The sequence below is a fragment of the Emys orbicularis genome, chromosome 3 (assembly GCF_028017835.1).
Source record: "Emys orbicularis isolate rEmyOrb1 chromosome 3, rEmyOrb1.hap1, whole genome shotgun sequence".
Taxonomy (NCBI): Eukaryota; Metazoa; Chordata; order Testudines; family Emydidae; genus Emys; species Emys orbicularis.
The window spans coordinates 42,600,169-42,626,074 of NC_088685.1; the positions used below are offsets into that span (position 1 = coordinate 42,600,169).

Below are 25,906 nucleotides of genomic sequence, written 5' to 3' on the forward strand. Positions count from 1 at the left end.
AAAATCATTCACACAGTCTTCCCATAGGTTTCGCCAACATGCATTGACTGTTTCAGGCTTGATTGCATCTATTGCCTGTTTAATATAAGTGATGCAATCAGCAATGTTGAAGGACTTCCAACACTCCATCACATTAACATTGGGATCAGCATCCATAGCGGTAAGGATCCGTGAGAATGTAAGCCTCGTGTACGTGGCCTTGAAACAGCTAATGATGCCTTGGTTGAGAGGTTGGAGGATGGATGTAGTATTGGGGGGGAGAAAGACGACTTCAACATCGTTATGCGCAAACAGGAGTGCCGCAGGGTGGCCAGGAGCATTGTCTATGATCAGCAACACTTTAAAGTCAAGTCCTTTCTCTTCAAGGTACTGCTTGACCTCCAGAATGAAACACTTGTGGAACCAATCCAGAAATAATGCTGCCATCACCCAAGCCTTTTTATTTGATTGCCAGAACACAGGCAGGAGATTTTTGTTTTTGCCTTTTAGGGCACGGGGATTTGCAGCCCTGTAGAGCAAGCCCGGCTTTATTAAATGCCCAGCCACATTGCCACAAAGCAACACAGTCACACAGTCTTTAGCTGCTTTGAAGCCAGGGGCTTGTCTTTCTGATTTCGAAACGTAAGTGCGGGTGGGCATTTTTTTCCAGAAGAGCCCAGTCTCGTCAGCATTAAAAACTTGTTCTAGAAGATAGCCCCTTTCCTCTATGATTTTCTTTAATTGTTCGGGGTAGGCTTTTGCTGCCTCCTCATTGGCAGATGCAGCTTCACCAGTAGTCTGCACGTTTTTGAGGTTGAAGTAGTTCCTAAAACTGTTTAGCCAACCTTGGCTGACTTTGAATTCCTTCTTATCAGAAGGCTGTCCCTCTTCGGCGGGAGGTTTGAACAGCGCATAAATGCTAAGAGCCTTTTCTCTCAACATGTTGCCATTGATAGGCACACGTTTACGGTTCATGTCTTCCAGCCATAAGTTTAATGCCTTTTCAGTCTTCACTAAAGTCTTATCACGCACTTGGCTCGTCACCTTAACAGTTACTGGAGCTCTTGATGCCACGGCTTGACGAATTTCTCTCTCTCGAATCTTGATGGCACGGATGCTAGATTTGTTGCAGCTGTATTTACGCGCCACGTTGGCGATGGACATACCGTCTCTCAATAAGTCCAACACAGCCAGTTTTTCCTCCAGCGTTGGAACAGATTGCTGTTTCTTCGGTTGAGCACCAGATGAAGTAGGTGGCTTGCGTTTAGGGGCCATGTTATACGAAAAATACGTACTGTATCTTTAAACAGTACAGGTACAGTAGAATCTCACTCAGCGCGGCAAGATGCGCACAGTATGAGAGGCACAGGGGGACTGAGTACTGTAGTGGGAACAGCAGTACTGTAGTGGGAACAGCAGATTCGCTTCTCCCATCTCACACTCACTCCGGGGCATACGCACTATTTAAACTAGGTTGGGGTTTTTTTGCTAACCCTCCAGGGTTATTATAGGGGAGAACCTTATCACAGGCCTAAAGACATGCTGTTGCTGTCAAGTCCCCCCCAAAAAATATTTTAGTGGGAACAGCAGATTCGCATCTCACGCTGGTGGAATCGCCTGCACTTCCCCCCCGACCGCGTAAAGCTGAAATTGCACATGTTAAATGCGCATAAGATGCGATAGACCTGTACAGCAGACTGAGCCCCCAGGAGGCCGTCCTGACTTGCAACTTCATTGACACAGAGAGACTCCATCTTGATCCTTCACCTTAGGAGACAAAGAAACCAAGTGACTTGATATCTATGATGTGTCCTGGCCAGTAAAAAGTTGGGTAAGAGACTGGGGGTAAAATAAACCTTCTTGAACAAAAACTGTATCTTGCTAGATTAAGGTTTAGACTTTCAGATGCGTGTTTTCACTTTTTATTTGCTTGTAACCATCTCTACTTTTATCTATTTTAGTTGGCATCACCTAAACTTGTTTTACATTTATTTTAAACCAGTTCTGTGCTCTGTCTTTGAAGGGAAGGGTGTATTTACCCCAGTTAAATTAATAAGCTGTGATGTACTGACTAGTTAACAGAGCAGCAATCTTAATATCGTCTGTGGATGCACAGTGGTAGGGGCTGTGCATTGCACAGAAACATCTCTGAGGCACTCAGGAGCTGAAGTTCATTGGTCATTACCTGCTAGCAAGATCTGGGCCAGGTGATGCCTTGAGGAGTTTGCTGGTGAAGGAGACAAATTAGGGTGACCGGGACAGTCTAACTGCCAGCAAAGCTCACTCTTACTGAGGCAGAGAGGTAACACAGTGGCTCACAATTCTGGGTATCCCCAGCAGCATGTTACAAATACTAACAGTAGCAAAGCAAGATTCTCATTAGAAATGAACAAGTTTACTTTGCTTTCCCTTCTCACCGCAGCAGCCTTGGGCCACAGTGAAGTGACCCTTCCCCCCAATGATGAAAATTGGATTCAGCCCTCTCGAGCTTTTAAAAGCTAACACTGCCCAGTGGAGGGAAAAAATGCTTTCCCAATGAACGGATTAGCATAATACTTGACGCCTGGAAAGGAGGGGAGCAAGTTCAGTCTGTAACTGGAGCCGCCTTCTTCTTGAGTCCATGCTTTGGGTACACATTTCCTAAATGGAATGGTTTGGATTTCCCAAGCAGTGCAGGAAATTTAGCAATATATATTAAAATTAATGAAAGAGGTGTGGCTAAATCCCCGATACTGCTCTGAAAATCTCAACTAGTTATTTTAGTATGTCCGTCAATTAATAATCATGAAAACTTTCCAGGTGTCTTATTCCAAGTAAAAGTTATACTTTTATTTTAACTAAAAAGTTTACTTACATATTTTCCCTTTCCTGTTCAGGTATCCAGTCCATCAGCATCTGTTGGAATTTAAATAGAAAATTAAATGGCTAAAGTACCCAAATACCCAAAACAGTATTTTAAAGCCAATAAAACACTGTGGAGGGAATCTAAGAATCCCTCTTAGCATATTAAGTGTTCTGCCTAAATTTTCCCCTCTTTGAATCCTTCTTCATTTAGCTGGAAAGTGGATCTACATATAGTCTCATTCTGTTCACAAAGATTCCATTGTGCAACTTTTGTGACAGTAGACATAATGTAAGATTAATTCCATGGAAATTTGTCATTTAGGTAACATCTCAATAGCTGTGGGATTACTCAAACTAAAATTAAGCGTGTCGTGCTTTTGAGCGTGTCCTGCAAGATTTCACTGCAGATTTGAGACAGCGGCTCTCCACTTTCATTTTTAAAAAGCAGCTAGAATGTCAATGGTTTGTATGTAGTCAAGACTCTGTAGTGTACTTTATCAATAATGTAAGATTCATGGCATAGGCCTGATTCTGCCCTTGTTAAAGTCAATGGCAAAACTCCCACTGACTCAGTAGAGGAAGGTTTAGTTCTGATTTTCAAAGCATCCCACTGACATATGTCATATATTTTTAATCTTCCATTCTCATGGTTATACAATATATTGAACTAAAATAGACATATTTGACAGTTATACTATTTGACATTTTTAACTGACACAACTTGTGCTGCAGTAAAATGCCATGCCAGACTAACAAACCTATACACCGTGCTAAAAAACATGTGTTGTGAATGAGATTTGCAGTTCAGTAAGAAGATTTAAGTTTAAAAAAAGTTTATGTAGTAAATACTGAATATAATTAACTCACTAGCACAGAAAATTAGAAGTAGATTAAAATCAAAATGACAGCTTTCATATAGAATTATGATTTCATATACCGGTATATGTATTATATATAACTTAAATGTTAATGCCTGAGAATTCAAAAATGATAGTGTTTTAAGAAGTTCAGTAACAGATTTCTTATTGGTAGTTTCCTCATTATTGTCATATCGACTTCAACTGAGCAGAACTATTTTAACCTACGAGGAGTAGCGCTTAAGCAGAATCATGGTTACTTTTGTGTAGATCTGTGTAAACTTTATCTGCTCCCTTGTACACATGTGATATAGAACTGTACTTAATTATATTATTACATCATATATCCCAAATAATATGATCTATCAACACACGGGGGTTTTTTCTACAGTATTGTAACACGTTTGGTCCATGTGGGAAAGTTTCTGTGGCATTATTTGTGCATCTTGTATACAAATAACTTTCCCAATCTCTCTATAGGACCTGAACCTACTCCTGTCGAAGTCAGTGGTACAATTCCCATTCTCTTCAGATGGAGCAGGAGCAGTCTCCTAAATAGTGGTACTCCATGGGAGAAGTTTAGTTAATTAATTAAAGAGTGTATTGTAATTCATACTCATGAGGGAACAGAGCTAAAGTTGTGTGACCATTTCCTGACTTTTGAGTGCTTAACTGTGCAACCTTGATTTTCTCTTAATAGGTTTTTCTTATATGGAATTGATATGTTGGTTAATTTTATCATCGTTCATTGATTAGCAAAATTCTTTCTACGCATTACAAACATCTCAACCTCTACACTCTCTAACATTCATCATCCCTTCATGGAGATAATCAATCTGCTCTCATCAGAATAACTCCCCAATGCATGAAATTAATAACAAGGTTTTGGCTGTGTATTAATACTGTGCGAAAGATTATGAACTGAAGTATTTCAATACTTTAATTTAATTACAGTAAAGCTGAGAGGCATGAATAAGAGAGATTCTCACTTGTTATAACTTTCTAAATATGATTTACTTATTTAAATGTAAGTAAAGTTAAGAAAGACTGTAGTAACAAGTAGGCTCTTAATAATACATATTAGTTCATCAATCCCAGGGCTATAATAAATTTCTTTGTACCTAACCGTATCTGCAGCACATAGGACCTCATTCAGCAAATTATTTAAGCACATGTGTAACTTTATATATATGAGTGGTCCCCCTGAAGGCAATGAGACTATTTATATGCCTAAAGTCACACATGTTCTTAAGTATCTTGCTGAGTCAGGGTTGTGAGTAGTCCCATTGACTCTATGGAACTCCTTATGTGCCTAAAGTTAGGCATATGTATACGTTTTTACGGGATTGGGGTCTAAAACATTGGAATTTTCTCTCACCACTGCTTGTAACTAAGCACATGTATAACTAGTGTAGACAAAGTTGAATTAAAATTTAGCACCTAATACCATAAGCAGTCTCCCATGGTCCAGTCAGACATCTCTCTCACAAATGTAGCTGGCATGTTACCCCCTGCTAAGAGCTAACTTTTGAAACGTGTTACAGTGTACTTCTGATATAGTATCTGCTTCAGTCCTTTGTTTCTAGCACTGCTGAAATATCATTCTAGACCTCTACAAGATTGGCACAAATCAGTATAATAGGGTTTACTGAATTTGGTAGGTACCAGAAAAATCCTCATCCCAAAAACCCCCTCCACCACCAAATAAGGAAATCCTAGTGTATCCGATTTCCATCCCAGCTTACAAAGCTTTTAAAAAAAAATTATATTTTCTTTCACATAGAAGGAAATGTTATTTGTTCCGGGAAAAGTCTGGATGTTTCATGTGAAACTACAGGAAGTTTGGATTTTTCAAGAAAAGCTAGAACTTCAGTAAGAATTGGGAAAATTGTAGTGGAATATAGTGTTACCTGAGAAAATGTGAATACAGGCTGTAAATGTAAAGTACAGTTACGGTCAGAAAAGTTATTATGGACTGTGCTTGCTGGCCCTGATTTAGCCAAGCACTTACACAGGTGCTTGAGTCCCTGCTGAGCTAGTGTGACTGCAGGCATTCCCTGCCTTAGTTTCCCTTCTCTCAGGGCCCTTTAAGCACTCCACAGAGTCCAAACAGATGTAAGACAAAGTTCTCCTGCTGGGTTCTATTTTATTAAACCTAAAATAAACTGGATTGAAAGTCTCTCCCCTTGGGTTCAGGGAGCTGCACGGCCTTCTTCTTTGGAGCCTGTGGTTCTCAGTTCTGGCCTCTCTGGCCTGTGGTCACTCTCCTTGCCCCAGGGCTTGTACAGCTCTCCTCCTTGGGGCCTGTGGTTCGCAGTTCTGGTTTCCCTCGCTCAGAGGTTGTACAGCCCTCCTCCTTTGGGCCCGTGGTTTTTAATCCTTGGAGTTCCTCTCCTTTAGGAGAGCTTATCTCTCTCTGTGAGCCCCTTCCTGTTACTGAGCCCTGATAGCCTTTTAACAGGCATAGGTGTTCGTTATCCAATCAACTGCCTAGATGTGCTCCGTACAGTAGCTCATCAAGTGTAGGCTGGGCCTGCACTCCTCTTAAAGCAACCCCATGACATTCCTTCCTCCCCTGCAGAACTGACCTGTACACAAATGTAGGGTTGACACTGTCTAACACTTGGTCATATTCTCAAACCATGGGGAACTTTCTGTTCAGCAGCACCCAGTAAGACTATTAAATCTTTGGCAATGTTCCTCCCCTCCTCAATAAAATATAATGTGACCACAATTTGGGTTCCACTATATTGGAAGTGCTTCATGCAGTGAATATATTCCTCCATTCTCGGAATGTAATAATTTACCACATGTTGTATACCCCGAATGTCTAGTTCCCCAGCTATTTGTGTTGTGGTTAACACAGAATTTTCACCACCATTGAACTGACTTAAGGCAGCAGCTTGGTCTTTTGGGGAGGCGTTTCCCTGGACACAAACACAGGCACAGTCCTTAGAATTAAAAGCGTCTCTATCCAAGTCCAACTTCCTTTCAGGGCTTCCTAATGCTAAGGACTGGACCCTTTTTCCTACAGCTGTTAACAATCCATTCAGCAGCACCCATTTCTGCACTTCCCAGGCCCGCAGTCCCTTTTGAACAGTGTTCTGGGCTGTAGCTCTATCTGGGTCTTCCTTGTTCCTTGGGGTAGACCTCTTTTTGTAACCTGGCCTTGTAGCTTCATTGTGATCCCATGTTTTTAGACCCATGGCAGGGTAGTTCTTAGCTTCCGCAGGCTGATATACCTCCTTGCTCTGTCCATCTTCCTCTTATACTGGGCTCACCTCACATGATTCCAGTTCTTTATCTGTAGCCAAGTGGGACTTCAACCCCAGAGGCTCCTTAAGCAGATTCTGTGCCTTAGTCAGCTCCTTCTGCAGCAGCAAACACTGCGATTCCCCAGTCTCTTTTTCAACTTTGAGGGGGGCCAGCTACTGCTCCCACTTTACCGGGAAAAAGCCTGTCTCTTTCAGCTCCCGCCAGTACTGAGCCATCTGCAGCTGAAGTTCTAGGATTTCAGCAATAGGCACCAAGTTTGTAATCTGCCGGAAGGTGCTCTCCCCTGGCTCCACCCAGGCCCCGCCCCCACTCCACCCCTACCCCCAAGGTCCCACCTCCACCCTGCTTCTTCCCACCCTCACTCCGTCCCTTCCCTGCCTTTTCCCACCCCTCCCCCTGAGCATGTTGCGCCCTCGCTCCTCCCCCGCCCCCCAGCGCCTCCTGACGCCGCGAAACAGCTGATCCCCTGCAGGTGGTAGGTGTTGGGAGGGAGAGAGGGAGGGGGAGGCGCTGATTGGCAGGGCCTGCCGGCAGGCAGGAATCACTGAGGGAATGGGGAGGCACTGGTAGGGAGGCTGCCGGTGGGTGCTCAGCACCCACCATTTGTTTCCCACGGGTGCTCCAGCCCCGGAACACCCACAGAGTCGGCCCCTATGATTTCAGATAGGTTCCTATAAGCAGTAGCAGCCTTCTCCTCCAGCTCACTCTTGTCCATTATTGCAGAGGTCTGCTGTGTAGCTGAGAAGGTTACTGCCATCATTGCAGCTTCTGTTGTGCATGAGATCTTAGTGTTTGTGCCGTGGGACACCCAATCCTTTGTCAAGAAGTTGACAGTTTCTCTTGGAAGGTTTTTCTGGAGGTCTGGCATGTCAGTCAACCCCCTTGTATCAACACAAGATGCCATTTCTGTGCTCACCAACTTATTGCATGATTCTTCATGGGCGTCAGTTCCTACACTCCTACACAACACAGCTGCTTCTGCCAGGGTGTATAGGGCGACTGCCTCATGGGCCACTTTCTGGTGCTCACGAGTCTGTCTCCAACTCCTTATCCAGCTTGGTAACCTGCTGTTCCAAGGTACACTTGACATTCTCTAACTCCAGCTTCTGTTTCAGGCCTTCCTCTATTGCTCTGCTTAAGCAGAGGGTCTCTCGCATTCCCATACTTCTATTTCAATATGTTTCCATTGTCTCTGTAGTAGTTTGCCTCTCCAAAGCAAGCAGATATTCCAATTCCTTCTGTCCTTCTTTTAGGCTGAAGACCTCTTTCTCAAGGTTTTGGCTTAGCTTGGCTCCTTCACATACCTGCTCCTTTAATTGCTTCTTCTCATCCTCCATCTGTTCCACCCAAGTACTGAGACTCAGGCCATGTCTACACACAGCGTGCAGCGCATGTGGTGAAGACGCTCTATGCCAATGGGAGAGCTATTGGCATAAAACACCCACCCCCTCGAGCAGCAAAATCTATGTCAGCAGGAGAAGCTTTCCTGTCTACATAGCCCTGTGCACAGTATCATTTATGCTGGCATAATTTATGTTTCTCGGGGATGGGGGCAGTTTATTCACACCCCTGAGTGACATAAATTATGTCATCATAAGGTGTAGTGTAGACATAGCCTCAGTGTCTGGGACATTTCTTCCTGCACTAACCCCTGAGTCATCTGCAGTTAGACTCCTGGGCCTGCCAATTTACTGACTGGCTTAAATGACTTGCTGTCCAATGAGTTTGACTGTCCTGAGCAGCTTTTCAAGCTGACTTGCAGTTCTGTAATTTCCGTCGGCATGTGCAAAGTGTTTCTTTTGCCATGTAGAGATATCTTAATCCATTAAAGGGATCAGCAACGCCGTGACAGTCCCATTGAAATCAACAGGATTTAAATATATATGCTTAAAGTTAAGCACATATGCTTAGGTGCTCTGTTGAATTGGGGCCTTTATGGATAGTTCTAAGTATGGGTCAACATGTACCTGCACCATTCCAGGAAGATCCCTGGGAGTCAATAAGGCCCAGGTTTCTCTGAGGTTCTTGTGGTAGGGTACTTCACATATATTTTATCTTTGGTAGCACTGCACAGCCAATACAGCTCTGATAATGTGAGCTGGGTTCTGTTCAGGGTCAGGGCAGCATCCACAGAATTGTTAGTGGAGTTCCGAGTGAAGGATCTTTATCGTTTGTGCTTTCAGAGCTAGAGAGTAAAATCCTGGCTCCATTGAAATCAATGGCAAAACTCCAGTGGGGGTTGGATTTCACCAGGAGAGAACGCATTTTGATTGTGAGATTCCCAGACTACGTGTACAAGGCAGGCATCATCTTTTTACCCATAAACTGGGCAAATTTGGTCTTAACATCATTCAAAGACAATTAACAGAGAAGTCCACAATGCCATTTTACAAACTCTGTTTTCAGTATAAAACAATGTTTTAAGGAAAACTAATACAATATTGTTCTTGATTCATAATTATTTTATATTAAGATATTAACACATGAGCTAGCACTTAATATTTTATAGAGACTATGCTTTAGAAAGATGTAGTACTTTAATTAGTTACTAGAATGTTAATGCATGGAATAAACCCGGCCTAGTTAACAGAGCCTGCTGCCTACAATATGCTCTTAGGCCCTGATCCCAAGCCTGTTGGCATCAACAATAAATCATGTTCCACTGTGGAGACTATGGAGTAAAGATATTATTGGGTTGAGCTCCAGATTGTTAGTTGTGCCTGATGATGCTTGTAAGGTAAGGTTAGAAAAACTGATGGACTGTGGAGCTGAATAACAATTTAGAACAGTGCTTGTGACAATCCACTGGTCTCATTGACTTTCATGGGCTGCTGAAGTACTTAAAGTTAAGTGCATACTTAAGTGCTTTGCTGGACAGAGACTAAAGCATTTGCTAAAATAACTTCAGGATGATGACACTTGTGACTGAGCTTTGTTTTTGTCATTTACTGTATAAATCAAGGTTTGCCTTAAAAATAAAATCTGAGTGCCAGCCTCAGCAAGTTATTTAATATTTTCTCAAATCTTTGATTTCCTAGGAAGCGGAGACAGTGTTAGGCTCTCCCTCTTTTCCTAAGTCAACCTTCCCTGCATTCTTTCCAATTATTAATGTATTGTTTATTATTGCCATGGGTCTAGGAAGGTTGGGTATAACGCTATACACAGCCTCAGAGTCTCCTGATAACTGCATCTTCCTCAGAAGTAGTTTGTCTACATAGTCTCTAAAACATAACAAAATAGTTACTAATATTCTGAAATAATAGGAGTTCAGCTCAACACTTCTTGTATCTAATTACAGTTTTGCATTCACGTTACTTCAAAGACACCGGTTGGAAAAAACCTTTCTGCTTGTTCAGTTCTAGGTAAGATCCGAAGTGCTGTTGGAAGTGCTCAGCTCCTTATGTCTCAGAAGTTCCAGCAGTTTTATTGGCTTTGTCAACAGAACCTGGTAAGTCAATATTCCTACCCATCTCCCTCTAATCTCTCTAATATCCTGGGACTGGCAGCTACAACTACATTGCTTACATATTATTGGATAATTTAAGCAAGTTGATACCTACAGTGATCCACAAAAACTTGGTTTTAACATCCCAGTTCAGAGCCAAATTTAACTATCTGTTAATGCAACTGCATAAAGTTGTACAAGTCCTGAAGTTTCACTTTGGAGGGTTTCCATGGCCCATATTTGTCCTAGAACTCTCTTTTAATTCTTAAACTGAGTCTGGCCATAAAAATATAGCATCGAGCCTCTTATGTTTCCCACAGAGTAAACATGTAATTTCAGGCTAGACAACTTTTATTTCCGATTAAAGAAAATAAACAAATATAAACTCTCTGTGAGACAGAAAACCCAGTGACTTCATTTTGTAACATTCTGTATCTAAACTGAGAATGGCAGTGGCCTTAGTAATAGGGAAGAGAAGACTTCCCTTGATTTAAAGTTGCAGTACAAAGAGAACAGAATGGCATGTGTTTCGGTTATATAACTACATATATACAAGTTTGATCCTGTAAAATCAATGGGAAATCAATGCACAGAGTGCTTGCAGCATTAGCCCCATATTTTGCCTAGCCAATTATATATAATAAGTCCTAGAGCTAGAGGAGCTACAGTGCATTATCTGGTAAAATGATTGTTTTGGAAGTCCACAAGAGTCTAATTCAGTTCTAAATGTTATTTTCATTAATATGCTATGACAGCTGCTATCAATGATATGGAAACTGTTGGTATAAGATATTTATCTGTACAAGAAGATAATTCTTCTCGTTAAGTACAGTTTGTGATAAACCCTTTCCTACTTCCTCAGGTTCACTTTCAACATTGAATATAATCTTTACCTTTTGTTTCCCTCTCTGCTTCTATTTAAAAAGTGCTAAATTCTGTAGCATGTGTAACAGAAGACATGACCTAGGATCGGTGACTATCTATAAGAAATCCATCATTCATTAATATTTACTGAATAACCTTTTAAAGTCATGACAGCATATTTACACTGTAGATGCACATTTTGTTGCTTGTCATCTACAAAGTTAAACATCCAGGGTTTGAAAATTGTATCCAAAATGTTACTGAGAAAGTCATTTAAAAAATGTCTTACTTTCACTTAGTGATATCTGATAAAGAATGGTAAGAACATATTAGACAAATACCTGTCAGGAATGGTCTAGTTATTACTTAGTCTTACCTTGAGGGCCAGGGGCTGGACTTTATGACTTACTGAGGTCCCTTCCAGCCCTACACTTGTATGATTCTGTGCGGTCCAATTTGGAAAGCATCCAATTATCTGCTTCAAAAATATTATTTTAATAGATATTAACAGACGACTGAGTCAGGCTACTGTTAGGAACCATATTCGAGATATTAAGATATGTCGCATGCTTTCTTTTTGTCTGCTGGTGAAGGAAATCTTAACTGATGTCTACAAAAGTCTTGCTGCACATCTAAAGTATCATCCCATTATCTGATTGGCTAAACTATCCATACTTGGATTAAGAAATCGTAGCCTCCATCCCACTTCATTTATCTCTAAGTGAAATGGGTCTCTCTTGCTCCTGTAGCCAAGAACATTATTTTAATAAGATGAAAAGACACTGCCTGTCCAGCATATACATTGGCTGTCTGGAACAGTTAGCAATTCCTTACTGAAAAAACAATAGGAAAATATATGATAAAATCTAGGACTTTTATGACATGATGATTGAAGAAATGGTGTGAATTTTTTTCTCTTTCCCTTTTGATTGATAAACCTCCAACACAGCATGGCTGTCTGGTATGTTGATAAACTAACTCTACAAAACAATTAAACTACTGCAAGCTGGGGTCTGAATCTACCCTGAACTAGCCTGCCGTGGCCTAATGGTCCATGTGCACCCTGCTGATGCGCATCAACAGTTCATTTAAGTGCTTTGATCTAGTAGTCTTTGAAACAGGAGTTGACTATTAATGAACTGTCAGCGCACCTCAGGAGGGTGCACTGTGGACAGTTAGACCTCAGCAGGCTAGAACAGCGTAGATTCACACCCCAGCTTGCCGTGGTCTAATGTGTAGACAAGCCCTAACGTTCATTCTGCAGCACACACTAAGGTAAAACTATCAGTGGAGTCAATGGGAAGTAAGTATTGCAGGACTGAGCCCTTAGTATGATTGGGGTTTTTTATACCCTTCCTGTTTATATTTGATGTTTGGTATTTTTTCATTTGTTTGTATTTTGTAAAGTATTTACTAGAAGAGTATCTACAGTAGATATTGTGTATGGTCCTGATCCCACCCCACTGACGTCAATGGGAACTGAGCCAGATACATATCATTTTGCATTAAATCCACCACTTAAATGCAGTCACTCTCTTTGGGGTAGAACACAGCAGCTTTTCAACAGCACGCAGTAAGACTAAATAAATATTTAGGACAGGAAGTGGGGAAATTCCACCTTATACCAATTGAAACTACAGCGAGGATTTAGGAAGACAGAATGTAATTACCCAAAAAAGAATTTATCCGAGACAATGAACCCTCATCCTTAGACTTGCAAGAAGTGCTCTGAGATCTTTGAGTAGCACAATTGGTCACGCTCTTGGTTATAAGTCTCTTAGCAAAGAGTCTCAACTGGTGTAAATCCACATAGCTCTTTCAACTTCAAAGGAGCTATGCCGACTTACATCAGCTGAGAATCTGGCCCACACTAACAACTAGAAAGTGCATTGTTGGTTCATTACTGCTCCCTACTGAATCACCGCACCACTGTTTGTAACTGCTGAGTTTTCTTTGATTCCTCACCAATGTTCCATTCAGCACTGATCCTGCTCAGCTTGTGAGATCTAATAAGATCACACTCGAGGGTGTCATGGTTGCAGCAGACCAACACATAAGCATTGTCAAGGTCCTTTTTGTTAGTTCTTTGCTCCCTGCAGGATAAAGGCTGCAGTCATAAATAATCTAGTTTTAGAAGCAAAGCCTGAATTCAAAATTAGATACAAACAAATGAAAAGTTGCTGAATAAATTCAAACTTGAACTAGGCTTTTCCAAGCTTAGATGTTTCTAATATTAGTCCTTTTGACTGGGGTTACCAGTTGAAAATAATGTACATTATTGATTTATACATATTAGCAGCAGGAGGTAGCCCCCTTGTGGTCCAGAGAATACAAAACAAGCTCCAGTCAACAGCAGCTACATTGGAAAATATACTGTACTGAAATAGGTATGAGCAGAACTGTGTGTACAGGGGTTACAGAAGAGCCGTTGCCTTCAATTCAGAAGGGGATGACAACTCAGAATAAGTAGCCTCCAGCAGGCATCTTCTTATGGGTCTGTAAAGTAAACTGGGAAAATGACAAGAAGGATTGAGAGGGCTGTGTTGTAGAGGAGGAAGAACAGGTTGAAATACAAGCTATATTAAATGTTGTACATCACCACAAGACTCACCTGGTGGACTGCATATAGGGGACCAATATCTTAAAATGAGTGGAGTTGCACCAGTTTACACTAGTTCAGGATCTGACTCCTGTGACTTACTTGGGTACAGGCTGCAAGTTATGTTGGAATAGACACAAATTTTAAATTAAATGTTTTAAGTCCATCTAAACATCATCTTTCCCCCCAGGAAGTTTCCACTGAATCCACTGAGCTCCCATAAAAAAAAGATACTTCCTTTACCAACAAAAGGTGGGATTTCAAGTGAACTAATTGAGACCTACTCATTAAGGGGGGTGTCCTTTCCTCTCCTTATCAGGTGTGGAGAGCTCCACACACAATCCCACTGTGGTTCTTCTGCCTGTAACTGTACCGTAACTAGGGAGGGGCTGTGTATGGAATGAGCATTCCTGTGCAGCATACAGTACAGCTCTGTGGAGATTCCTTGTGTACTGTCCCCAAGGCAGGATTTGGGAGCAGGAGTAGAGGCAGTAGATCTGCTTCCATGCAGATTCACCAGCCATTGACTCCCCACACACTGGGGTACAGTGTGTGTGGAGGCTGCTGCAGGCAAAAGTCTACTGTGGTGGTTGTAGATTGTCTCCACTGCTGCTCTGTGGCCTAGAGGGAAAGATTCCTTACTGCTGTCTTCACAGAGATCCTTACCACTAAGGCCATCTCTCTTTAAAGTCATCCAGCTGGTTCCTACCTGGAATAGCAATCTGAAGAAAATGCCTACACAGCTAAGGGTTATGTCCCCATAATAGCTTTTCTTATATAATTTCCCTTTAGTACCCAAATGGATTCATAATCAGATGAAGGGTCTTCAGACCAACTCATTACCACTATTATTGGCTGTCCATTAAGTCATATTGCCTGTCCTTGGCATAGAAACTACCTAATCAAAATATCTTGAGGGAAAAGCTTGCCCAGCCCTTTTGGGACCAACCAGTAGAACTTTTAAAATGTCTCAGATAAGATATTTGTGCCATACATAAACCCTAAGACCTGAGAACATGTAATAGCAACAAAAAGCATAAGCTGGAAATTAATTCATAACATGATTAATTTTGTCTTCTACTCAGATATCACTAATGGAATAAAAAAATTGGTTTCTCATGTTCTCCTTCCTCTGTAATGATCAGCAAACAGTATGACAGCTTACTACATTTTAAAAATGCAGGTCAGCTTTGCACAAGAATCTGCACAAGCTACAATAATCAATATATAATGTATAACTCATAGATTTTGGGGTTGTATGGGAGGCACATATTTTCAGTCACAGTTCCCAGCCTCATAATGTACATTGCCTTAGCACTGTGTACCACTGTAACAATAGAAACTGGCACCATGCATTTTCAACTGTATACAAAGGCGCTTTAAAGAATGTTGTTCAATGGCTTCCGGTCTATTTATATTTTCTCTATTGTGCATATGTCAGGACCCCAGTGCCATGCCAAGGCCAACTTCCCAGGACCTAGCAGGATTCTGGGACTTATTGCAGCTTTCAATTGAAGACGTCAGCATGAAGTTTGATGAACTGCACCAGCTGAAACTCAATGAATGGAAACTAATAGAATCACCTGAAAGGAAGGTAAGCAGGCCAGAGACAATAAAATTTCCTTTCAGATTGTAGTGATAAGGCCTCCTGGTGTTACAGTCAGTTCCAGAAAGTGATTGGCTTCAAACCTGAAAATAGAAAGTGACTATTTTCCATTGCCTCATTAACAGATGACACTGTCCAGAATCAGGGCCTTGAGGTTTATTTTTACTTTCTTCTTCCATTTTTGGTTTAAATTGTAAGGTGTAAATAATATGGGTATAATTATCCCTACCAGCCCTGTGCCTAGCCACTGTCATTTGGCCCTTTGAATTCTGATAACAAATGACTAGGAGCAGATTGGAATTGAAAGATGCTCTGATTCATTCAGATTGCAAATGCAACTGAAATAAAGTCCCTCATGCTGTCACACTGTGAGCAGTTAATATCTGGGGACTGCATCCTCTACTTCCTTCCTAATGGAGAGCTCTGACTCCCCAAGATCTCTGGCTCTCTGGGGCTGTGTACCATCCCTCTGAGAACCTCGAGGACTGCAGATCAGCCTGTGAACCTTGTGTGGATAGAGGTTGCATCCTTGTGTAATTTCATGCTGTCTGCACTTATGCTCTCAGGCTCCACATCCCTGCGCCCCCCTTGTTCACAGCAGTAGCAGCACAGATTGCAAATGAGCCACAGTGGCAATGTTGCTGTGTACCTGCTTTCTTCTTTACACAGTCCCCGCTCCTGGCTCCATCCCTGCTGATTACAATATTGTACAAACAGGGAGGGTGTCTTTAGCTTAGAGATAGAATAGCTGACCCCAACTGAATACTTGTTTGGTTTTGGAATGCGACAGGAGGTATCTTCTCAGAAGTTGATGTGCTCTTTCACTTCTTCAGGCATTTAGTATAACTGCTTGCACCTCCTCTTGGGTTGCTTGGCCGGGTGGCTGGTGGGTAGGGAGTTTTGCTTTTGCTGATGGTGCGTGTGAAAGTAAAAGATGATTCTAGTGGCAGCATTGGTGATTGTCTAAGGAGGGAACTAAATCCTAGTAAAGAGAGAGAAGATGGGAGGAAGGACATGGGGATGTAATGCTCCTGACTGAAAATAGCAAATAAAAACAAAGTATTCTGGCAGAGCATGCTTTCAGGAAGAACGGTGCCTGTGCCCTCTCTCAGGACTCTGCTATAAGTCCTTTAATTTGGAAAATTGGAACAAGACTGCCAAATACTGTAAAATCTAACCAATGACAAGTGCATTTGACTATTAGGTTCAGCAGTTGCAGTAAGAAGACCTACACAATTCATGCCCCTCAAAAGATCTTTATGATGTAGGTCTTGCAGTGGATTAAATTAACAACCAACCAGTGTGTCCTATGTAAACAGTGACCCACTGTATCAATAATTATTGCAGCATTAACATTTACTAATGGCGGAAAGCTGCATCATGATAACAATGCTACTGATGCAGAAGGATACATATCATCCAAAGCTTTCAGTTCACAGTCCCACTCAGCGAATGAGTCGAAATGGGAGATCCAAATTTTGAAGTAAAATCTGCATTTCATTTTTCAAAACAATATCAGGCTTAATAGCTGCAGAATTGAGCTACAACAAGCATTATACGAACATGTATTAAGAAACACTTTATATTCTAATAATTTCTCAATATGATTTTCTTAAGGTATTCTGGGCTGATGTATGGAACAATTAGCCCTACATTTCCATCTGTTTGGTTTGTTTTTGTATGTTACCTTTTTTGCAATTCAGAGAGGAGACTAAACTAATAGAGATGTATACACAGCTGCTATCTCATACCCAGCTGAGGCTAAACTCAGTACAATTAATTTAATTAAAAATCCTGTCCTGCTAATCTTAGACAGGCTTTTCACTCAACCAGAACACCCAGATACACTGAGTTCTTATCTGAGAGCCAGCCTGTGTTTCTGAACATAATGGATCTAATGATGTGCCAGGTAAAATAAAATTAACGCAAAGATGAAAGTGAGGTTTGCAGCATGTATGTGTAAAGTACCTGCAATGAGAGTAAATGGAGATAAACTCTTTAAACTGTGCTACTGCAATGCAATCCATTGGAATTTGCACTGGATTCTGCAATAGCTGGTTTTCCCCCTGTGTCCCCAGAACTGATGGTGATTAATGTTATACATTAATTAGCTCATCTCAGAGTATAAATTGAGCATGTTTATTAGTTGTGTGACAAGTATTTTTTCAATTGACATTTCTCTGATGTGCATGTTTTATTGATGTGGTGCCTTTCACATTTAACTCACTTTTCAATTTTCAATAACTATTGTAGGAAGAAAGGAAGGTTCCTCCTCCAGTACCAAAGAAGCCCCCAAAAGGAAAATTCCCTATAACGAGAGAAAAGTCTCTCGACCTACCTGACAGACAACGTCAAGAAGCCAGAAGACGGCTAATGGCTGCTAAGAGAGCAGCCTCCTTTAGGCAGAATTCAGCCACAGAGCGGGCAGACAGCATTGAGATCTACATCCCAGAAGCCCAAACCCGGCTTTAAAGACAGAATGCTGCAGAGTGTCCTTTTTTAAAACAAATGCTGTACAGTTTGTCACTTACCTGGTAATTTTTGTCTCATTCTCTCCACTGAATATGCCCTTGCTGTTGTGTTCTTTGTGCCATAAGCACAGTGGAATGCTTTTGATTTCCTCAGAGTTTGCTGAGCTCATTGCAAGAACTACTTCTTTTTGTATTTATTGTCTGACTTACAATCAGCTACAATGGATAGGGCTTGTTGAGACCTGACTTATCCAATATGTTCTCAGAGGACAACAAGAAACACCTCTTGAGATGGAACCCAGCTTACTTTTTTGTTATTTATATTTTTATAAATTGTGTGATAATTAGGGATAAGAATAACAAACTATAAATGGGTGCATCTCACCATTCACTAGAGGCATTAGCTTATCCAAGTAGAAGGTGCTACAAATGTGAAGTGCAGGAAAGAAAGAACCCATTTATCTCTCTGACCTCCAGTTTCTTTTCCTTGAACCCAGCTAAAAAAATTGCCCATGTGCTCTGCCATTCTACTCATCTTTGTTACTGCAAAATAACATTAGGCCTCTCATGTCAAGTCAAGTTTCTGGAGATGAACAGGAATATCCAGCCACTAAAACTCCAAAGTTCATCAGGAACCAAGAAGCATACAAGCCTGGTCCTATTGGGAATGCCCAGTGAGAAATGTTTGTGATAGCAGTATAACGACATTCAGAAATCAAAGCAAAATTATAATGCAAGAGAACTTGAGTGATGGGGAAAGGAAAATGGAAGCCTTAAAAAGTTAGATCTTCTGTAGCAAGATGTGTAAAGAGAACAGTTATACTTACTCCTTTGGAACACTCATTGCATTTTAACAGTTCTTTTATGTGTTAACTTTTTATTTTACCAACCTTCTCTCTTTAATTTCAAAAGCTATGCTACATGTGATATTTTAAACTCTCAAAATGCTATATCAATTGAGTTTCCAGGGTATCCTTGAAAAAAAATATTTGCTTGTTTAAAATGCCAGTTGTGATGTTGTAACCAGTTTAAGAAATATGAATGTGAGTGGTAAGTATATCTAAGTTTAAATGGTTATCTTAAGGTAAAGGTGAACTGTGGTTTACATTTTTTTTTTTCCAGAAATCTTTTTCCTATGCAGTATCAGTTAAGGCAAGATTATTCTCTTTCTTGTGTCAGACTTAAAGAAATGATTTGAGAGTAAAGTGACTTCCACACATGGAATATAAAGAAAGTAATTTTTTCAAGCCTCTGATTACTACAAGAGAAAAATAGGAACCACTACAATCAAGAGGCTTTAAATGTTAATTTGAAATAAATTTAGATAGTATTATTCCACTTCATTTACCGTCCCATAGATAATTGAGCATCCCAGCTCTTAGAAGTCTTCAAATAAAGATGTAATAAAAGATATGGCCCACAGATCCTGATACCAGGGTTCTGATTACTACTCCAGGTCAAAAAAGTATTACAACTATGGCACAGATAGTCCCAACTAACACATTTTTTTTTTACTGCTTTAACAAATACTATGTACTTAGCCATAGGCAGAACAGCTACTTAATTATACTCCAGCACTTTGGTTTGTTCACCTTGATGAGCACTTTAAATATGTACTTGGCACACCCTGCAACCTGCCACATGACTGAGAACATTAAGTAACACAGGTTACACAGATCTGACATTGCTTCAAATCTGGGTTTAGTTTCTTGGGTTTTTTTTCCTTCTGAGCATTTTGTTAAGCATGAGTTCCGGTTTTGGAGCAAAGCTGATATAAGCATGTTTAGCTTCAAGATATGAATCTTTAGAGTTGAATAGTTGAGAAGTTTCTGTAAGGAGAAAACTCTGTAAATTGAGCCTGATATCTGGTATATATTTTACCAAATAGCCTTAAACTATATTTGGAAGCAAAAACCAAGATGAATGTATACCCTTCCAAAAACAACAACAACAAAAAACCCCTCCCTGAAATATTCTTATATAAATGAAAACTTATTATACCCTCACCCCCAGCGTGTTCAAAGCATTTTCTGTATACGGAAAGAGCTGAATCCTGGGTAGTGTACAATATTGATGCTGCTTCCTATATTTGTTGTACTATTTGAAATACAAATGTATTTGCAGGTATTGGCATCTTTAGTCTTTAAAAGTGATATTTAATGTTAAGTGGAGCTGCGAATTAGAACTATCCACATGAAAATAAAGCCAGTGTATTTCCTAGATGTAGGAAATTTAAAATAGACCTATATATATATTTATGGCACCTGATATGTTTTATCTAATTTCCTTGGATACTTCCAGGCTAAATCACACTTGTTTTATTCACTTGAGTAATCCCATATAAGACAATGGGATCACGTGATTAAGGCAAACAGCATTTGACCTGTCAGTATACAGAATTTGTAAAGTCGAATTGTAAAAATTAAGACTAGCTGTTAAATTTAGATCCCAGATTATGTTATAATGTTGACTTGGAGCAGTCCATAATGGTTTTAATTACACATCAGATGTAATTGATAGATATTTTGGGGTATTTTATGTTAGTATGTCATCACTAAATTGGACTCTAAATGTCTGGCTAAAACAGACCTGTGTGAGCAAATCAGACCCTAAATTTTACAATGTCCATGCAATGATGGGAATATGCTTAATATGAGTCTTTGGATATGTATGATTCCCTGTTTGTTCCACCTCTGTTCCAAAGAAGAAGAATTAAAAGTAAAATAGATGCCTACTGCTAAATCTGATAAAATGTTATCTGTGCGTGTTACATTTTTAAGTGCAATATATTCAACTTGTTGTGCAGGTAACATTCTATCAATAAAGGCAGATCATAAGCCATGTTTACCTATGTATTGTACATCTAATTAGTTGGAAAAAATAAAATTATGTTTATAATACTTGTGTTGAAAGTCAGTCACCCCCAATCTTCTTGAATCGTTGCTATAAGATACACAGTATTCAGTAATTATCGCTTACAGAGAGGTCATGTCAAATCTGGAAATAGCATTCATTTCATACATAGGAATGGATTACAGGACCAATGTAGGAGAAAATTCAGTAACTTACAATGTTCTATTAAGATAATAGCTGAATATCTCTTTTTTAGAGACTTCATGCTCTACAGATACTTAGAACATCTTTAGGAGTCAAAATTCTCATAACAATAAAATATTTCATTAGCTAGGCCATTTGTATACTAGATCTTATCCATAAAGGATGAAAGATACAGAAAGCCACCATTTGTCATTCCATTGTCCGTAAAACACAAGTATAATAAATAGAATTCTCAAGAGTATTATATTTGACGTAGGAACAAGACCTGACCAGTTTAAGGTTCGATACTTGTTATACTTATTTTTTGCTTTGTATATTTTTTTAGATTTAAAGTTCATTGTAAATTGCTGAAATACGTTACAATGCATTTTATTATTTCTCGACAGCTTCGATCAGAATGGCCCTTGGCAATGTGTAAAAACTGAAAATGTTGTACAGTTTAATACCAAAAATTATATTTTAGTTCATGCTTAAACTTTGTCACTGTATGTTAAATTTGAGGTCAATTAGAAAAGAATTGAAGCATAAATAGGAAGGTGTGTGGATTTCATACATATAATGCATTTCATATAACACAAGTTATTTTTTTTTAAATCATAACTCCTGCTGTATCAGTAAATCAGTGCCCCTAATTTTCACTACTTTAACACTGTTGATTCTACAAATTGGGGAAACTTCCACTCAGCTGGTGATGTTGAAAGGGATAGAATTTACTACTAAAAGACTAGGCCACAAATGTAGTTTAGGCCACAAATGTACCAGGAATCTCTCCAAATCCTTCTTTGACTTGTGCTTCTCAACAGCTTCTCTTTCTTCCTGGGCTTCTTTGTTCATTCCTCTCTCACAACACACATTAGCCAGTTCTACTGCTCATCACCAACTCTTCTGAACGTAAACTTTGTGTTAGGTCCCTGTGCTGTTTTATTCCAGTACGTATTTAGTCTACTTGGTAGCTATATTAGCAAACTAAGGACCAGATTCATCTCAGTCATTTGCATGCAGCACATTCTGAGACAAATTCTGTTCCTGTTTACACCTGGACTACAGCATTAACGTCAGTGGAGGAGGCTAGAGCTTGGCCTGTCTGACTGCATTGTGTGTTGTGCATGTTAACCTGAAGGCTGAATTTATCCCATAGGAAATTAGGTACAGCTGCCTCCTTTAATATTGTATAAAAGCATAAAGTCCGCTGTGAGGGGGCTTTAGAAATGCTGATTGATAGTTGAGTTAAAATGCTCAGCAGTAGTCAGTTATTCCTCTGCACTGCTTTCAGAGCAAATCACTAGACAATGTTGTCACACGTAAATTAAAATTCAGGTGACAAATATCAGTAAATCCTTTAATATTCAGAGTGGTGCTTCCCCGGTGTACGGGAGGTCAACACTTACATTTATATAGTGCCTTTCATCCAGAAGGATTTCAAAGCACTTTACTAGGTGATTTGCAAAGGGTGGGCAAAATTCTGGCTCATGCAGGGAAAGTGGTTTAACTGGTATAGGGTTAGATCATGTCCTCATTCCCTCCACACCAAAAGGGAGTTTTATAATCCCCTCAGAACCTTATGGAGGCCACTTTGCATAGTCCAGGGTCTAGGCTGGAGGAGGAAGAGGTAGAAATTGGATGGTCCAAGAGAAAGGAATGACCATAACAGGGGTGGGGGCAATGCACATGGTCATCCCTCAAGAAATTAGGCAGAAGAGAGAGTGCATCCTCAGGTTATGGCACCTTTTCAGAAATAGCCTTTGCCTCTCCTCCATACTTGATGGTCTTTAGAGCCACTGTGGCCAAGGGAAGGTCTATTAGGAGCTATTCTACCAGGGAACTGGATAATGATTCACGAAGGAGCCACAACCAGTGCTGAAGGCACAGTGTGTGTAGGTAGTACTGGTTTGACAGGTTTTTCTATCTCGCCTCTCAGTCTTTTCCACTGAGGCAACCCACCCCTCTTCCCCATAGCATATGGAAGAATCTCCATTAGGGATCTTCAGCAGATACCTCCCCCACCAGAACTCCTTCCATGGTTTTTTTAAGCAGAGGATGATCTGGACTATCTGCTGCAAAAGCAAATGATGTATGCCTGTATTATAGGAGAAACTCGCTCTATTCGCTGCCTGCTTGTGGACTGTAGTAAAGCCATAAGTAGAAATAAAAAGGAATAAAATATTCTGAAATTGTACGTAGGGAGCAGGCAATTGCCAGTGTGTGGACCATGCTCTTTGATTACACCTTTTATGACCCTAACAGTTCATTTTATGAAAGATTGATAAGGCAACCTCTATGCAATATTTGGGGGGGGGGCAGATTAGGGGCAGCCATCATCCATCATAAGTGACAGGTGTATTTTTGTGGCATGCTTATGTGTACACCCAAATTCCTAGCTAGAATTAAGTTCTCTAGAAGCATAGGAATCACTTAGTCCATCACTGAAATGCACCCATCTCTGAGGTGAAATACAGCAGCGGAAACACTACATAACAGTATGTTCAGGACACTATGTGTAAAAGTGAAAGTTAAAAGGGAACTTGCCTAAAATTGAATTTGGCTGGAATACTGAGACTAACACACCTCCTCATATTTACAAAATAAATAACCAAGTAAATGTAATTCCTAATGACTGCATGTGGCCAGTACAGTTTTTTCATTACATATGAAAGACACATCCAAGAACCCCTGTTAGTAAACGTGTGCCACCTTTCATAAAAGGTAATGACTGGGGAACGACATTATGGTCCTAATTCTGCCCTTGGTGATATGGGTGTAGTGCCTATTACCATTCCCTGAGGTCAGAATTGAGCTTTATGGGTCAGATTCTCAGCAGGTGTAAATCCCTGTAGCTCCACTGACATTAACGCCGATATAGATCACCTGAGAATCTAGCCTTATATCTGTAGTTAAGGATCATTAGTAGTCACATTTCTAAATTGGTATTTTGTTGCAGAACAGTCTTGTATTCCTTTAACACTGAGTTGACCAAAAAAACAGTATTTAAATGAGGAACGAATGGGAGTTTATTTGAAGACATGCTCATTAGTTTCGCCATAGAGATGTTTAAAATCCACAAATCAGTATAGCCCATTTTGAGAATTTTCCCTTTCTAGTTTGTCATTCTACACATAGCTGTTTCCATCTTTGGGGCTGAACTGCAATCAAAGCTCCAGCTCTATGTGATAAATATTCTTTAGCTTTGGGACTAGATTCTGATCTCAGTTACACTAATGTAAACCCTGAGAAATTCCACTGAAGTCCATGGAGTTATGCCAGATTTGTATCAGTGCAACCGAGATCAGAATCTGATGCAGCATGTCCTATTGAAATGGAATACACTTACTGTGGAAGTTAGCGCATGCAAATCTTTTTGTAGTAGATCTTCCCTTTCAAGTAGGTCATAGTCACCACAGAGTGCTTGTTACTGGGCTCAAGTCTATGAAAATTGTCATTACATAGAAAACTACTAGCTTTGTTTATAGTTATCTGTGGAATCCACAGCCTCATATTCATGCTTTGATTTCCCCCCCGTGGAGGTTTAAATAGTTTGGCCATCTCACTTTAAAAGGGCTCAGCATGTATGTATTCTTTACTCCACTTTATATAGCGATTTTTCTGAATTAACAAAATTTCCCTTTGAAGTTGTGTGACTTCTACTGCTCTAGAACTGTTCTTTCTTGAAGAAAAGCCACTATGAGGCCTTGTCTACACTACGAGAGTACTTCGATTTTAGTTAATTCGACTATGTGGAATCGATATTACTAAGTCGAACGTGTGTGTCCACACTAAGGACAGTAATTCGACTTTGTGAGACTTTGTGAGTCCACACTAACGGGGCAAGCGTCGACATTGGAAGCGGTGCACTGTGGGCAGCTATCCCACAGTTCCCGCAGTCCCCCCTGCCCTTTGGAATTCTGGGTCGAGCCCCAAATGCCTTCTGGGTAAAAAAATGTGTCGAGGGTGCTTTTGGGCGCCTGTCGTCATCCGTCCGTCACTCAAGCCCTCCCTCCCTCCCTCCCTCCCTCCCTGAAAGCGCCGGCGGGAAATAATTTCGCGCGCTTTTCTGATTACTGACAGCGCGGACGCCACAGCAGTGCGAGCATGGATCCCGCTGCGACCATCGCTGCAGTTGTGGCAGTTCTCAACGCCTCGCAGCTTCTCCTCCACCTGTACCAGAGGCAGCTGCAGATCAATCATGAGAGGAGGCTACGGCACTACCGTGACGGCATGAAGTCGGACACTAGCTCCGACCTCTCTGAGAACATGAGACCCAGCGCCCAGGACATCTCGCTGTCACTGGGTCTTGTTGATACTGTTGAACGGCGATTCTGGGCCCGTGAAACCAGCACGGAATGGTGGGACCGCATAGTGCTGCAGGTCTGGGATGAATCCCAGTGGCTGCGCAACTTTCGCATGCGGAAGGGGACTTTCCTCGAACTGTGTGAGTTGCTGTCCCCTGCCCTGAAGCGAAAGGACACCCGGATGCGGGCAGCCCTGACTGTCCAGAAGCGAGTGGCCATAGCCCTCTGGAAGCTCGCAACGCCAGACAGCTACCGGTCCGTCGCTAACCAGTTTGGCGTGGGCAAGTCTACCGTGGGGGTTGCTGTTATGCAAGTAGCCAGGGCAATCGTCAAGCTACTGCTATCTAAGGTAGTGACCCTGGGAAACGTGGAGCTCATCAGAGATGGCTTTGCCGAGATGGGATTCCCAAACTGCGGTGGGGCTATAGATGGGACTCACATCCCTATCCTGGGACCGGACCACCAGGCCAGCCAGTACATCAACCGGAAGGGCTACTTTTCCATGGTGCTGCAAGCACTGGTGGACCATCGGGGACGTTTTACCAATATCTACGTTGGATGGCCGGGCAAGGTTCATGACGCTAGGGTGTTCAGGAACTCTGGTCTGTGTAGACGGCTGCAG

General features: G+C 40.9%; 1 protein-coding gene across 1 annotated transcript in view; it reads left to right on the forward strand.

The window, feature by feature from the left end:
* The window catches only part of DLGAP2 (DLG associated protein 2), a 649,549-nt gene extending 631,607 nt beyond the window's left edge, over positions 1-17,942 (forward strand). Inside the window, exons 14-16 of the mRNA XM_065400541.1 lie at positions 10,313-10,404; positions 15,306-15,458; positions 17,724-17,942. Coding sequence (XP_065256613.1) covers positions 10,313-10,404; positions 15,306-15,458; positions 17,724-17,942 — 464 coding nt within the window. The remainder of the gene's footprint in view (positions 1-10,312; positions 10,405-15,305; positions 15,459-17,723) is intronic.
* The last annotated feature ends 7,964 nt before the right edge of the window (positions 17,943-25,906 follow it).